The 12,643-nt window shown below is 47.3% G+C and overlaps 1 protein-coding gene across 2 annotated transcripts in view; it reads right to left on the bottom strand.

The window, feature by feature from the left end:
* LOC144496174 (angiopoietin-1-like) overlaps window positions 1-12,643 on the bottom strand; it is a 173,688-nt gene that overhangs the window by 57,924 nt on the left and 103,121 nt on the right. For both annotated transcript variants that reach the window (XM_078217165.1, XM_078217166.1), the window contains exons 3-4: window positions 9,137-9,258; window positions 1,109-1,341 (exon numbers count right to left, since the gene is read on the bottom strand). In XM_078217165.1, the coding sequence (XP_078073291.1) occupies window positions 1,109-1,341; window positions 9,137-9,258 (355 nt within the window). The remainder of the gene's footprint in view (window positions 1-1,108; window positions 1,342-9,136; window positions 9,259-12,643) is intronic.

Genomic DNA, 12,643 nt, shown 5'->3' with positions numbered 1-12,643 from the left:
GTCATTTATACTCTGCTCAAGTCTCCTCCCTTTGATTCTCGTAACCCTCTATTCTGTTCTCCCTCGTACCTTTACCCAGCTTCCCCTTCGTGGATCTATGTGATTTGCCTCTCCCACTCCCAGTGCTAATCACCACCCTCTGGCTCCAGAGGTCTCTCCTGAATCCCTCATTGGATTTCTTGGTGACTATTCTATGTTGATGAATTCTAGTCTTAACCTTCCCACTCGTAGAAGCACAGGTTGGGTGGGACTGTCGCGGGCAGTGGAAAGTCAATTGACCTTTGACCACTCTCCGAATGTTCCCGTCCTGTCCAGTGACGATACTCGCGACTGGTGGGGCCAGAAAATCCCACCGCCTCTCTCTCTCTGTCGCCCCTGATCGTTTTCAAGAAGTCTCGGGTCGCCCTTCAGTCTCCTCTCTTCAGAAGAAACAAGACCCAGCCTGTTGATCCCCTCACAGTTCTGGTATAATCCCTGCATGCTTCATCCCACCACAGACTGAAGGCCAGAGAGATTTCCCTCCACCAGATTGGTTATGAACAAATGAATTAGCAGCAGGAGTAGGCTGCTCTGCCCCTCGAATCTGCTCCACCGTTCAATGAGATCATGGCTGATCTGATTGTAACTTCAACCTCGCATCCTGTCTAACAATTAACCTTTAACTCCCTTGTTAATCAGGAATCTTATCTAACTCTGTCTCAAAAAATATTCAAACACTCTGCTTCCACTGCCTTTTGAGGAAGAGAGTTCTGGAGACTGTGACCCTCAGAGAGAATAAAATTCACCTCATCTCTGTCTTAAATGGGCGACCCCTTATTTTTCAACAGTAATTCCTAGTTCTAGATTCCCCCACAAAAGGAAACATCCTCTCCGCATCCACCCTGTCAATAACCCCTCAAGATCTTAAAGGTTTCAATCAAGTCACCTCTTACTTTTCCAAACTCCAGGGGATACAAGCCTAGCCTGTCCAACCTTTCCTCACGGGACAATCTGCCCACTCCCGGTTGGGATATTGCCTTCCAACCATCTTCCAGGCTCAGCTCTTATTTTGACTCCTTTCTTTGAGGGGACAGGTTTTTATCAGTGATGATTGAAAGGTATCTCTCACCTCCTCCCTGTGACACCAGTCTGAGGAGATTCTGCACTGTGTCTGTCAGCTCTCGCTGCTGTTTCTGCAAGCTGGTGTTATTGACCGTAGCTCCGCTCAGCCTTGCCTCCAGCTCATCGATGACGCGACTCTGCCGGAGGACCAGGTCCTGGAGGCTGCTCTTCTCCTGCCTCAGTGCCTCGATCTCGCCTTTATGCCGGTCTTCCATTTCCAGAAGTTTCTGCTCCAGAAGGCTGAGGGAGTGGGGATTGGAAGGATTAAAAGAAAGAAAGAGAGAATTGCACTTACAACACGCCCATCAGCATTGCAAAAGACCACAGAGCCCTTTCTAGCCAATAAAGTATAGTCCCTGCTGTAATGTAGGAAACTCAGCAGCCAATTTGCGCACAGCAAGATCCCACAAACAACAATGTGATGATGACCAGATAATCTGTTTCAGTGATGTTGGTCGAGGGGAAATCCCCTGCTCCTCTTCCAAACATTGGCCATGGGAGATCCTTAACCCGAGAGAGAGTCTAATCCTTCAGCTGAAACACTCTTATTTAAATGGAGAGAAAGTGCAGAAAGTTGCAACACAAAGGGACCTGGGGGGACTTGTGCACGAAGCACAGAGAGCTGGCACACAGATACTGTAGACAATCAGGAAGGCCAATGGAATGTTGGCCCTTATTTCAAGGGGGTTGGGGTATAAGAGTCGGGAAGTCTTGCTGCAACTGTACAAGGTGCTGGTGAGACCACATCTGGAGCTGTGAGCAGTTTTGGTCCCCTTATTTAAGGAAAGGTATTATTTCATTGGAGGCAGTTCAGAGAAGGTTCACTGGGATGATCCCCGGTTTGGAGGGATTGTCTTATGAAGAAAGGTTAAACAGGCTGGGACTCTACTCATTGGAATTTAGAAGAATGAGAGGTGATCTCATTGAAACATATAGAATTCGTAAGGGGTTTGACAGGGTAAATGCCGAGAGGATGTTTTCCCTTATGGGAGAGACTAGGACCAGAGCGGGGAGTCTCAGAATAAAGGGGCACCAATTTAAGACTGAGATGAGGAGGGATTTCTTCTCTCAGAGGGTTGAGAGTCTTTGGACCTCCTTGCCACAGAGAGCTGTGGGGGCAATGTCATTGTGTATTTTTAAGGCTGAAATAGATAGATTTTTGGTCAGTAAGGGAATCAAGGGTTACGGGAAAGGGCAGGAAAGTGGACGTGAGGAATGTCGGATCAGCCACAATCCTATTGAATGGCGGAGCAGGCTCGAGGGGCCAAATGGCCGACTCCTGTTCCTATTTCTTATGGTCTTATGCAAAGACAGCAGCTCCAACATTACAGCGACGATAACATGGAGCAAGTAGCTGAATGCAGACACGGTTCACACTGAGGCCGATTAAAGACTTTGGACTGCACTGCAAGCAAAAGAGGACCACATGAAAGGACCGGTATATTGAGAACTGTAATGACCTTAATCAGCCAACTGAGGTGGGCCTGTTAGAATATGAACTCCCTGATGGGCTAATCAGGGAACCTCTTGCTTTGTACTTAACCAGGCGTGTCAGTTCCTCTGGCACTCCGAGTGTAGACCGCTCACTGAAAGCACTCTGTACGTTGTTATCAGACTTTAAATAAAGGGATTTTGGTGAAGGGACTTCTGCCTTCAAGGACTTATTACAAGAATAGAGATTAGTTTGCAGAATTTTCAACCCACCCAATTTATGGCAGTAGTAACCTGGGTGAGTTAACTCATTCCCAGATGCAAATATATTTCCCTTCAGTGTAATATGTTGTGGTATGATTTACGTTATTAATGCACTCTAATGAGACAGAGTACAGGAATGAGATAGAGAATCTGGTGAACTGGTGCGGCAACAATAATCTCTCCCTCAATGTCAACAAAACAAAGGAGATTGTCATTGACTTCAGGAAGCGTAAAGGAGAACATGCCCCTGTCTACATCAATGGGGATGAAGTAGAAAGGATCGAGAGCTTCTAGTTTTTAGGTGTCCAGATTACCAACAACTGTCCTGGTCCCCCCCCCCCCCCCCACATTGCCGGCAATAAAGCCCACCAACACCTCTACTTTCTCAAAAGACTGAGGAAATTTGGCATGTCAGCTACAACTCTCACCAACTTTTACAGATGCACCATGGAAAGCATTCTTTCTGGTTGTATCACAGCTTGGTATGGCTCCTGCTCTGCCCAAGACTGCAAGGAACTACAAAAGGTCGTGAATGTAGCCCAATCCATCACGCAAACCAGCCCCCATCCATTGACTCTGTCTACACTTCCCGCTGCCTCGGAAAAGCAGCCAGCATAATTAAGGATCCCACGCACCCCGGACATTCTTTCTTCCACCTTCTTCCATCGGGAAAAAGATACAAAAGTCTGAAGTCAAGTACCAACCGACTCAAGAACAGCTTCTTCCCTGCTGCCATCAGACTTTTGAATGGACCTACCAAGCATTAAGTTGATCTTTCTCTACACCCTAGCTATGACTGTAACACTACATTCTGCATTCTCTCCTTTCCTTCTCTATGAACGGTATGCTTTGTCTGTATAGCGCACAAGAAACGATATTTTTCACTGTATGTTAACACATGTGGCAATAATAAATCAAATCAAAAATCCCGCCCACCTGGGTCTTCATCAATTTCAATCCACCTTTTGTATTTTATTATTCTGAGACAGGAGAATGTGTAATTTGAGCCTGGATGAACATCGAGTGAAAGAGAAACAAAATGCATTATCTCACCATCCCAATGTTTAAATTAACACTTCCATTGCATGGTAGATAGGGAGAGACACACAAAATCAGCTCCATCTGTGTTTAGAATTGTATAGGGGAGTGCTACAGCGAGGGAGAGAAATATCGCTTAATTGATCGAGAGCTTCAAGTTTTTAGGTGTCCAGATCACCAACAACCTGTCCTGGTCCCCCCATGCGGACACTATAGTTAAGAAAGCTCACCAACGCCTCTACTTTCTCAGAAGACTGAGGAAATTTGGCATGTCAGCTACGACTCTCACCAACTTTACAGATGCACCATAGAAAGCATTCTTTCTGGTTGTATCACAGCTTGGTATGACTCCTGCTCTGCCCAAGACCGCAAGGAACTACAAAAGGTCGTGAAAGAAGTCCAATCCATCACGCAAACCAGCCTCCCATCCATTGACTCTGTCTACACTTCCCACTGCCTCGGCAAAGCAGCCAGCATAATCAAGGACCCCACGCACCCCGGACATTCTCTCTTCCACCTTCTTCCATCAAGAAAAAGATACAAAAGTCTGAGGTCACGTACCAACCGACTCAAGAACAGCTTCTTCCCTGCTGCTGTCAGACTTTTGAATGGACCTACCTTACATTAAGTTGATCTTTCTCTACACCCTAGCTATGACTGTAACACTACATTCTGCACTCTCTCCTTTCCTTCTCTATGAACGGTATGCTTTGTCTGTATAGTGCACAAGAAACAATACTTTTCACTGTATATTAACGCATATGACAATAATAAATCAAATCAAATCAACATTTCAAAAAAATGAGCTCCGCCTGTGTTTCGGTGTAGGGGAGTTGCTACAGCGAGGACAGAAATACCTGCTTAATCCCCAACTCTCTGAATTCACAATCAGAAGAATGACAGATAACAGTGAAAGAGAGCCTGTAATGAGGGGTCCGCTCTGATTGGTCGATAATATGTCATGAGAGGCAGTTCCTCACAACTTCTTCTCAACTCATGAAATGAACTGAAGTCAATAATTGCCAAAACCATTGTCGTGTTTCAAAAAATACTTTTCAGTCTGTCGTCGAGTGTAATGGAACCAAGTTTGGTCAGCATTTCAATTGTCAGCTCCAGGGTGGAGTGATTCTATTAAAGGGCTATAATTTTCATCAATGTAAACATCCAAAGAGCAATGTGTTTATTTTATCTGTAAACAAATATGTATTTAACATGGAAACTTGCGACGGGGCGGTGGGGGGGGGGGAGGGGAGAAGCTGCATTTTTTGTCTGTGATATCAGCACTCAGCTCCACAGACTTCCTCCACCTCTCCAAAGAAACCAAACTGTCAGATACTTTTTCTTTGCCGATGATTACTGTCTCGAAATCAGATTATCCGGTCATTATCATATCACTGTTTGTGGGATCTTGCTGTGCACAAATTGGCGGCCACATTCCCCACGTTGCAGCAGCGGCCACCGCTCAGAAACGTACTTAGTTGGTTGTGCAGCGCACTGGTGCTTCCTGTGATCAGCAAAGGTGCTGGAGAAATACAAGCCTTTCTTTGAAGGCAAGGGAACCTCTCCAATGCTCGGCGACTGCATTCTTTCTGCTTTAGTCATTTATCATTGGGGAGAAAGGAAAGGAGGGCAGAGGAAGGAAAGTTCCAGAGCTGCTCGAGTCCTGCAGCAGCCATGCATCTCAAAGTCTGTACCAATCCAGAATTTCGGAATGACATCACTAACAAATGCTCTCATCTGACAGAATAATGCCCTAACTTGCTTAAATGATCTTGGATACGTACCAATTTTAATTAAGGAATATCATATTTCCCTATCTGAGGAAACTGAGGAATAATTTTTCAAAAAAACTGTGGTATTTTAAGAAGGTAATTTTTCATGGAAGTGTTTCTCTGCCACTGAGCTCCAAATTGTGACACAACTCCATTCGCCATCGACCAGAACAGGAGCAACTAGATTAGCTCCGAATCTCAAACCCGGACACCCCCCTCCACGCACCTCTCCCCCCCCCCTCCCCCCTCCCTCTGACCTCCTCCCTCTCCTGCTTCTCTCCCATACAACCCACTACCCTCACCACAACTTTGAGCCGCGGTTCCCTTTGCTCTCATGGTGCGGTTACGATGTTCCGTCCCGAGTCTTTAAGACTGGAGAAACCAGATGACACTCACAGAGAAAGCAGAAATATTTCAGCGCTGCTGCCAAACATTCCTGCGTCGTTACCCTTGTGCTCATTAACGTAAAGGACAGATTGATTAATGGCATCAAGTGTCGGGAGAGTTATAGATGTGGATTCTAGAAATAAAAACGACTTCAGGTCCTGGCTAACCTTCTCCCTTCAAACCATTCAATTCAGGTTTATTTTTCTTTTACTTTCAAACGTCGGAATTTAGGAGAAAACAGGCTGGCCAGAGAGACCAATTATATAGAATTTACAGCACAGAAATAGGCCACTCGGCCCTACTGGTCCGTACTGGTCTTCATTCCCTTCCCATCCCACTTCACCTCAACTCCCTCTATTCCTTTCTCCCTCGTGGGTATATTGAGCTACACTCGATGGAGTTTTGAAGAATGAGGGGGGATATAATTGAAACTTATAGAATACTGAGAGGCCCAGATAGAGTGGACGTGGAGAGGATGTTTCCACTAGTGGGAGAGACTAGAACTCGAGGGCATAGCCTCAGAGTGAAGGGACGCTGCTTTAAAATTGAAATGAGGAGGAATTTCTTCAGCCAGAGAGTAGTGAATCTATGGAACTCTTTGCCACAGAAGGTTGTGGAGACCAGGTCATTGAGTGTCTTTAAGACAGAGATGGATAGGTTCTTGATCAATAGGGGGTTCCGTTACAGGGAGAAGGCAGGAGAATGGGGATGATAAAAATATCAGCCATGATTGAATGGCAGAACAGACTCGATGGGCCAAATGGCCTAATTCTGGTCCTATATCTGATGGTCTGATGATGGTCTTATACACACCAACAAAGGAGTTGAAAAGATGTGGGTTTTCAACAAGGCTCTTCCACAAGTGCCAGTGATGGTTTGTCATTTTGAGCCGACTCTCCAGAGAATAACATTATCTGATCTGTTCAACAATCAGGCTGAATGGACCCGCAGTTCAACTCAACCCATTCAGCTCCAAGTCACTTCACTCATCCCCACTCCTCCGAAATACGACTGGTTGAAAATTCCCCTGGCCTCCCTCAGAGCAAGAAGTTTAACAACACCAGGTTAAAGTCCAACAGGTTTATTTGGTAGCAAAAGCTACAAGCTTTCGGAGCCTTAAGCTCCTTCTTCAGGTGAGTGGGAATTCTGTTCACAAACAGGGCATATAAAGACACAGACTCAATTTACAGAATAATTGTTGGAATGCGAATCTTACAGCTGATCAAGTCTGCTGCGAGACTGATGGGGTCTATTTTGGTGGTGGGGCAAAAATTGAGCCCTCGGTTGAGAACTTCGATTTCATCTGGCTGAAGTGTGTAGTCGGACAAGTTGACAATGGACTTCCCCGCAGTGGTACTGTTTTCTACTGTGGTACCGGGGGAGGCTTGGTTGCTGCTGGTGGTGATGCCGAGTTTCTCATGTTTCCTTGTCCGACTACACACTTCAACCAGATGAAATCGAGGTTCTCAGCCGAGGGCTTAATTTTTGCCCCACCACCAAAATAGACCCCATCAGTCTCGCAGCATTCGCATTCCAACCATTATTCTGTAAATTGAGTCTGTGTCTTTATATGCCCTGTTTGTGAACAGAATTCCCACTCACCTGAAGAAGGGGCTTAGAGCTCCGAAAGCTTGTGTGGCTTTTGCTACCAAATAAACCTGTTGGACTTTAACCTGGTGTTGTTAAACTTCTTACTGTGTTAACCCCAGTCCAACGCCGGCATCTCCACATCATGCCCCTCAGAGCCTCCAGGACAACACGACATCACTCTATTTAACCAATCTCATCAACTCCTCAAAATTCTCACGGATTGGTCGGTGAGCCAGCGTACACAGATTGAAGGTGATTGGCTAAAAGACTGAGGATGGGGGGAGGGGGTGGGATGGTGGGATTTGGAGCAAAATGATCCAGTGATCTGGGAGGTGCTGCCTGAAGGAGGGGGAAGAGAATTCAATACAAACCTTCAAAAAGGAATTGTTTTAAGACCTAAAGTGGGATGTTTACAGGGCTGTAGGGCAAAGGGCAGGGGGAGTCGGAGTAAGTGGATAGCTCATTCAAAGAGCTATCACAGGCACGATGGGCCAAATAGCCTCCTTCAGTGTGTGTACTATAAATATAACCACTGGCCGATTTTAACTGAGGGTGGGGTCAGGGAATGGAATCTGGCGTGTATAGGGAGCCGAAACATTGATGAAACATTAAGTGCCCCCCCCCCCCCCCCGCCTTAATGTAAGCCTATTTGTGACACTAATAAATAAACTTTACTTGCTCAGTGTGGGATCTTGCTGTGCACCAAGTGGCTGCCACATTACAATAGTGACTATGTTTCTGAAGTACTCCATTGGCTGTCAAACGCTTTGGGCAGTGTGAAGTTTGGGAAGGTGCTATAGAAAGGAAACTTTTTCTTTTCCTCTCTGTCCTGCTGGTTGGTCGGTGGGGCTGGAGCTTTGTAAACTGCATACCGGCGCAGGAACCCGCAAGGCCCCGGGGCAACCAGGGAGCAAAGTGGCCCCTTTAAATGATCATGCATAGGCTTGCAAAAAAAATGTCAAGGATCCACATATTTAAATAAATCTCTCTGAGATACAGATGAGAGAGAGTGTTGCAGCCAACCAGGTGCTTTGGCAGCTATCGCCCATTGAGTCTGCTTGGTAACTCTTCACTCACCTGATGAAGGAGCGACACCCCGAAAGCTCGTGCTACCAGATAAACCTGTTGGACTTTAACCTGATGTTGTGAGACTTCTTACAGTAATGTAGACTCAGGGAAAGCTGGCAATGGATATTCCACCTGCACTATCTGTACTTCAATAACCGATCGATACAACGATAACACAATATTTTCTTCCAAAGAGATCAGGGAATACAACCTCCAACCTCCTGATCCCGGCAGGGGGGGCGGAAAAGCTAATCTTGTATTGGTGAATGAGGAACCTGCCCAATTATCAGAGGCTGCAGATTGGCTCTTGGCTGTCTGGTGCTGAGAGCCCAGGGTGTTGGGGGGGTGGGGGTGCAGATGGTGGGGGGGGGGGAGATACCTCCCCTCCCTCCCCTCCCCGCCGGGACCTCCCGCTTTGATTCAGGAGTGAGAGCCTCGCACCCTGTCCCCGTCGCTGAGGCAGTTCGAGGTTAGTCTGAACCTACCTGTTCTTATCCTGTAGCCGGTAGATCTCGTTGGTCTGAAGAAGGAGCTGTTTCTCCAGCTTGTAGGTAAACAAGGAATTTTCCAGGAGTTGAATTTCGAGCCTCGAGGTTTGGTTCAGCACCTGGACCCAACAAAGAACAAAGAGCAGTACAGCACAGGAACAGGCCCTTTGCCTTTCTAAACTAAACACCTTTTGCCTCGCCATGGCCCATATCCCTCTATTCGCTGCCTTTTCATGTATCTATCAGAGTGCCTCTTAAACGTTGCTATTATATCTGTTTCCATCACCTCATCTGGCAGCACATTCCAGACACTTAGCATCCTCTGTGTAAACAACCTGCCTCTCACATCTCCTTTAAACTTTCCCACTTTTACCTTAATCGTATCTCCCCTAATAATTGACATTTCTACCCTGGGAAAAGACTCTATCCATTCTATCCATGCCCCTCATAATTTTGTAAACTTCTTTCAGGTTACTCCTCAGCCTCAACATTCAAATGAAAACAAATCAAGTTTGTCCAATCTCTCCTCATAGCTAATACCCTCTTAACCGGGCAACATCCTGATAAACCTTTTCTGTACTCTCTCCAAAGTGTCCACATCCTTCTGGTCGTGTGGTGACCAGGACTGCAGGCAATACTCCAGTGTATGCTTATAAATCATTTATTCGCATGCAATATATCTTTTTCCTTTAAAATCATAGAAACCCTACAGTGCAGAAGGAGGCCATTCAGCCCATCGAGTCTGCACCGACCACAATCCCACCCAGGCCCTACCCCTACATATTTACCCGCTAATCCCTCTAACCTACACATCCCAGGACTCTAAGGGGCAATTTTTAACCTGGCCAATCAACCTAACCCGCACATCTTTGGACTGTGGGAGGAAACAAGAGCACCCGGAGGAAACCCACGCAGACACGAGGAGAATGTGCAAACTCCACACAGACAGTGACCCGAGCCGGGAATCGAACCCAGGTCCCTGGAGCTGTGAAGCAGCAGTGCTAACCACTGTGCTACCGTGCCGCCCTAATGAGAGAGTAGTTCACAGAAACAGAAAACGGAAATTATTAAATATTAGCAAATATAAAGAACACAACAAGATCCTACACATTATGTTGTCGAGTGTACTTCACATCATTTGGACCAGGAAGAGCTCAGATTCATTCCTGTTTTGTACTGAGACAACTGTTCAAAGAAGACAGGAACAGGAGGAGGCCATTCAGCCTCTCGAGCCTGTTACACAGAAACAGGAGGAGGCCATTCAGCCCCTCGAGCCTGTTACACAGAAACAGGAGGAGGCCATTCAGTCCCTCGAGCCTGTTACACAGAAACAGGAGGAGGCCATTCAGCCCCTCGAGCCTGTTACACAGAAACAGAAGGGGGCTATTCAGCCCCTCAAACCAGTTACACAGGAAGAGGAGGCCATTCAGCCCCTTGCACCTGCTACACAGGAACAGGAGGGGGCCACACAGACCCTTGAGCCTGCCACACAGGAAAATGAGGCCATTTAGTCCCTTGAGCCTGGCATTCTGGCATTCAATTAGATCGTGCTGATCTATATCTTGACCCCATCCATCTGGCCTGATTCCATGTCCCCTGATCCTTACACATGACCAAGTCTCAGTCAGACATTGTGGGGTTCATCTCAGTGTCCCTGGGTTAGGCCTCCCACGCAGGCTTGCTGTCTGGTGGGCCTTATTGCCAATGGGAGTGTGTGACAGCGACTCACTCTGTGGTCGCCCAGGGTTCACACACTGGTCTCACGAAGAATAGCCACTTTCTGAAGCACTGGGCGATGACTCAGCGCTGGAACTCTGCGTCAGGAAGCTTCACATTCTGGCAAAAAACACCACACTGATCAAAATGCTGAAGAAATATTAAGGTGAGTGTGTGAGTGTGGGTGTGAGTGTGTGGGTGTGAGTGTGTGGGTGTGAGTATGTGCATGTTTGAGACAGAGTGGGGGTGTGTGACTGTGTGTGAATGTGTGAGAGAGTGTGTGTGTGTGTGAGTGTGGGTGTGAGTGTGTGTGAGAGAGTGTGTGTGAGAGAGTGTGTGTGTGTGAGTGTGGGTGTGAGTGTGAGTGTGTGTGTGAGTGTGTGTGAGAGAGTGTGTGTGTGTGAGTGTGTGTGAGTGTCTGTGTGTGTGTGTGTGTGTGTGAGAGTGTGTGTGAGAGTGTGTGAGTGTGTGTGTGAGTGTGTGTGTGAGTGTGTGTGAGTGTGAGGGTGTGTGAGGGTGTGAGTGTGTGTGTGAGTGTGTGTGTGTGTGAGAGTGTGAGTGTGTGTGTGTGAGTGTGGGTGTGTGTGAGAGTGTGTGTGAGTGTGTGTGTGTGAGAGTGGGTGTGAGTGTGTGTGTGTGTGAGGGCGTGTGAGTGTGGGTGTGTGTGAGTGTGTGAGTATGTGTGTGTTTGAGAGAGAGTGTGGGTGTGAGTGTGAGAGTGTGTGTGAGTGTGTGTAAGAGAGAGAGTGTGTGTGTGTGTGAGTGTGTGTGTGAGTGTGTGTGAATGTGTGTGTGAGTGTGTGTGTGTGAGTGTGTGTGAGTGTGAGGGTGTGTGAGTGTGGGTGTGTGTGAGAGTGTGTGTGAGTGTGTGTGTGTGTGAGAGTGAGTGTGTGTGTGTGTGAGGGCATGTGAGTGTGTGTGAGTGTGTGAGTATGTGTGTGTTTGAGAGAGTGGGTGAATGTGGGTGTGAGTGTGAGAGTGTGTGTGAGTGTGTGTGTGTGAGAGAGAGTGTGTGTGTGTGTGTGAGTGTGTGTGGGTGTGAGTGCGTGTGTGAGTGTGAGGGTGTGTGAGTGTGTGTGTGTGTGAGTGTGAGAGTGTGTGTGTGGGTGTGTGAGTGCGTGTGTGAGTGTGTGAGTGGGTGTGTGTGTGAGTGTGTGTGTGAGTATGTGTGTGTGTGAGTGTGTGTGTGAATATGTGTGTGTGTGAGTGTGTGTGAGAGAGTGTGGGTGTGTGAGTGTGTGTGAGGGTGTGTGTGTGTGTGTGAGGGTGTGTGTGTGAGAGGGTGTGTGAGTATGTGTGTGAGAGAGTGTGGGTGTATGAGTGTGTGTAAGTGTGTGAGTGTGCGTGTGTGTGTGAGTGTGTGAAAGTGTGTGTGTGTGTGTGACTGAGTGTGTGTGTGTGTGTGTGTGTGAGTGTGTGTGTGTGTGTGTGAGTGTGTGTGTGTGTGAGAGTGTGAGTGTGTGTGTGTGAGTGTGGGTGTGTGTGAGAGTGTGTGTGAGTGTGTGTGTGTGAGAGTGGGTGTGAGTGTGTGTGTGTGTGAGGGCGTGTGAGTGTGGGTGTGTGTGAGTGTGTGAGTATGTGTGTGTTTGAGAGAGAGTGTGGGTGTGAGTGTGAGAGTGTGTGTGAGTGTGTGTAAGAGAGAGAGTGTGTGTGTGTGTGAGTGTGTGTGTGAGTGTGTGTGAATGTGTGTGTGAGTGTGTGTGTGTGAGTGTGTGTGAGTGTGAGGGTGTGTGAGTGTGGGTGTGTGTGAGAGTGTGTGTGAGTGTGTGTGTGTGTGAGAGTGAGTGT

Source organism: Mustelus asterias, chromosome 7, assembly GCF_964213995.1.
Source record: "Mustelus asterias chromosome 7, sMusAst1.hap1.1, whole genome shotgun sequence".
Taxonomy (NCBI): domain Eukaryota; kingdom Metazoa; phylum Chordata; class Chondrichthyes; order Carcharhiniformes; family Triakidae; genus Mustelus; species Mustelus asterias.
Note: the sequence above shows the minus strand (reverse complement) of the source record. Positions and strands in the feature narration are given on the sequence as shown.